At 39.9% G+C, this 3,567-nt stretch overlaps 1 protein-coding gene across 1 annotated transcript; it reads left to right on the forward strand.

Moving 5' to 3' along the window:
* Positions 1 to 722: 722 nt before the first annotated feature.
* On the forward strand, positions 723 to 1,685 carry LOC124512925 (olfactory receptor-like protein DTMT). The gene has a single exon (XM_047080566.1). The coding sequence runs from the start codon at positions 729 to 731 to the stop codon at positions 1,683 to 1,685; it is 957 nt and encodes a 318-aa protein (XP_046936522.1). The 5' UTR covers positions 723 to 728.
* Positions 1,686 to 3,567: the final 1,882 nt, after the last annotated feature.

Raw genomic sequence — 3,567 nt, forward strand, 5'->3', positions numbered from 1 at the left:
CATGTTTTTTGAGGTATTCACAAATTGAGAGAGTTCAAGGACCCTTTAATTTCCCACTCCTTGAACTGGTTGACTTGCACCACAAGTTTTGTGGTTCCCGGTGCTTTTGTGCACCTCTACCACAGAGAGGACCTGACCCTCTTGCTGTGTCCTCTGACCAAGAGAAAATGGTTGTATTTATGGATATTCTGAAGCTGACTGTAGGCATCTCTCTTTAATTATCAGATGTGTGAATAAAAAACATTTCCTCCCCCATAATGCTTTACTCTCAGAACTCATTCTGTCTGTGCTGCCATCTGTAGGACTTTGTCTCAGTAATACCTGCTAACCTGCAAAGTGTAACCAGTTCTGGAAGCACTCCCACTAAAAGTCAAGCTCCAAAGTTAGACTGTTGGCTGCAGTCCCAGATCTGTTGTTCAATAGGTGTGGGACCTTGGACAAGTTACCTAATGAGTATAAATATCAACTTTTTAAATGTAAAAACTGAAGAAAATAGTACCTATCTCATAGGGCTGCTGTGAAGAATGAATGAGTTAATACATATTATACTTTTATCCTAGTGAAAGAAGTACTGAACTTAACCCTTATAACTTGTGGGTATTTAATTTAAAAAATTAAGATTTCTTTTTGAAAATTCTGAAGTGTGTATATATGTGTGTATATACACATACATATTCACGCTGTCATGCAAATTATTTTTAATTTTACAAAGGTAGAACAAAAGCAACATGAAAATGGGAAACCAAAGTGTCATCTCAGAGTTCCTCCTCCTGGGTCTGCCTATTGAGCCAGAGCTGCGGGACCAGTTCTATGCCCTGTTCCTGCTCATGTATGTTACCACCATCCTGGGGAACCTGCTCATCATCGTTCTCATTCGCCTGGACTCCCGCCTCCGCACGCCCATGTATTTGTTTCTCAGTAACTTGTCCTTCTCTGACCTCTGCTTCTCCTCTGTCACAATGCCCAATCTGCTGCAGAACATGCAGAGCCAGGTCCCGTCCATCCCCTATGCCGGCTGCCTGACCCAGATGTACTTCTTCCTATTTTTTGGAGACCTGGAGAGCTTCCTCCTGGTGGCCATGGCCTATGACCGCTATGTGGCCATCTGTTTCCCCCTGCACTACACCACCATGATGAGCCCCAAGCTCTGTCTCTCCTTGGTGGTGCTGTCCTGGGTGCTGACTACTGCCCATGCCATGTTGCACACCCTGCTCATGGCCAAGTTGTCCTTCTGTGCCGACAACATAATCCCCCACTTTTTCTGTGACATGTCTGCTCTGCTGAAGCTGGCCTGCTCTGACACTCGAATCAATGAGTTGGTGATATTTATCATGGGAGGGCTCATTCTTGTCATCCCATTCCTACTCATTGTCATGTCTTATGCACGGATTGTGTCCTCCATCCTCAGGGTCCCTTCTGCCAGGGGCATCCGCAAGGCCTTCTCCACCTGTGGCTCCCACCTCTCCGTGGTGTCTCTCTTCTACGGGACAATCATTGGCCTCTACTTGTGCCCTTCAGACAACAATTCTACTGTTAAGGAGACTGTCATGGCCGTGATGTACACTGTGGTCACCCCTATGCTGAATCCCTTCATCTACAGCCTGAGGAATCGGGACATAAAGGGAGCCTTAGGAAGAGTATGTTCCAAGTGGACGATTCAGCTTTCTCTGGGACAGGGACTCTAAAGACTAATGTATGTTTTCAAACAGTAGGCATAATATTGACAATGAGTAGTATTCCGTAAAGTCTAGTAAGCACCAAGCTAATGCAGCCCAGGGGGTTTTCTCATTGTCACTAGGGGTGGGTCCATCTCACATCCTGGGTTTACCACAGAATCTGGGGGGTGATGTAGCACGAGGACTGACATGTAGTGGACACTTGGCAATTATTATTCAAATTTGAATATATATCACTCTAACGCTAGTGTTTACTGCACTCAGAGAAAGTACAGTAGTTCCTAATTCTCTAATAAATAAATCCAAATTTCTCAGCCCCTTCAGTGCTTTGCTTCTGCCAAACATGTTTATTTCATGAAGAATGTCTTCCAGTTTATTATGTACTGCTTTTGTAATTTTTTACTCTCCAAGGATCATCATTTATTCCATTGCTTACCTATTTATTTAGTTTTTAATTTTCATTTCAGGTGTTGGTTGATTCACCACTTTAATGATCATACTCGAAATTTTTTTTTCCTTTCATTTACCAATCACTTGTCAGTTAATGACAGACTGCTTCTTTTGATAATATCTATATTTTGGATGAAAATTTCTCTTTTGAATTAAAATCATATTATATGGAATGAGCCATATCATTCTCTTACGAATTGTTTAATTTATAGACAGTAAAATGGTGGCCCATACATAGCCTAAAGTAGCACAAATAGTGACAGAGGGCTAGAATCTATTTATGACCCCCAGGTAGATTTTTATCCTCTGAAATATTACACTGAAATTATGTGATGCTTTCTTTGTTTACTTCTTTTCAAGTATATTTTAAGTGTCTTGAAGACAGGTACTCTCTTATCTCTTCAATGACTACTTCAGTGCCTTGTACTTGCTAGATGGACAATAATAACTGATTTCATTTGAATACATTTTCATATGTTTCTTGAAATTAAAGTGTGCCTTAAAAAAAACACCTTTTAAAAGAAGTCTTCCTAATAATGCCAACTTTGACTTCCTTTCTTCTTCAAAAATTTTTATTGACTACAAAAAGAATACATTCTCACTGGAAAATTATCCAAACAACAAAGAAATAAATAATAAAGTGGAATGGAAGGTTCCCCCAAATTCTGCCCTCCCCCATAAAAGCAGTTAGAAGTTGGGGAATATTCTATGTACATAGATAATTTCTGTGTAGACTAACATTACATATAATAGCATTAAATTATACACACCATTTTCTCAGGTTGTTATATAAAATATATTTTGAATTCATCATTTCATATAAAGACATATAATGATCTTAGAATCTATACAGTGCTTGTTGAATGGATGCATTTACTATAATTTATTTAAATAATCTTCTTGGTAACCACTTGGGTTGTTTTCAGTTTTTTATGATTTTGAACAATACTTCAATTTTATTTCCTCATCCATACATTTCCTTGTGGACTTATGCTGTGTTTCTAAGGACACATTCTTAGAAATGGGTGTACTAGATCAAAGGATATGAACAGGTTATAATTGGGTAGAAGTTGTCAAATTGCCTCCCAGGAATTCTGCTAAGGTAAACTCCTTCCAAAAGTGAATGAGAGTGACTGGTTCTTTACATGTTCCCAACTCTGGATTTTTTGTTCTCAAAATATCCATCAAAATATGATATTTTACTATTTTTATTTTTATTTTTTTATTTTTTTTTAAATTTTTTAACGTTTATTTATTTTTGAGACAGAGAGAGGCAGAGCATGAACGGGGGAGGGGCAGAGAGAGAGGGAGACAGAATCAGAAGCAGGCTCCAGGCTCCGAGCCATCAGCACAGAGCCCGACGCGGGGCTCGAACTCACGGACCGCGAGATCGTGACCCGGGCTGAAGTCAGACGCTTAACCGACTGAGCCACCCAGGCGC

This window comes from Lynx rufus, unplaced genomic scaffold (assembly GCF_022079265.1).
Source record: "Lynx rufus isolate CCGP_SWC_20201006 ecotype Redwood Valley unplaced genomic scaffold, mLynRuf1.p SCAF_18, whole genome shotgun sequence".
Classification (NCBI taxonomy): domain Eukaryota; kingdom Metazoa; phylum Chordata; class Mammalia; order Carnivora; family Felidae; genus Lynx; species Lynx rufus.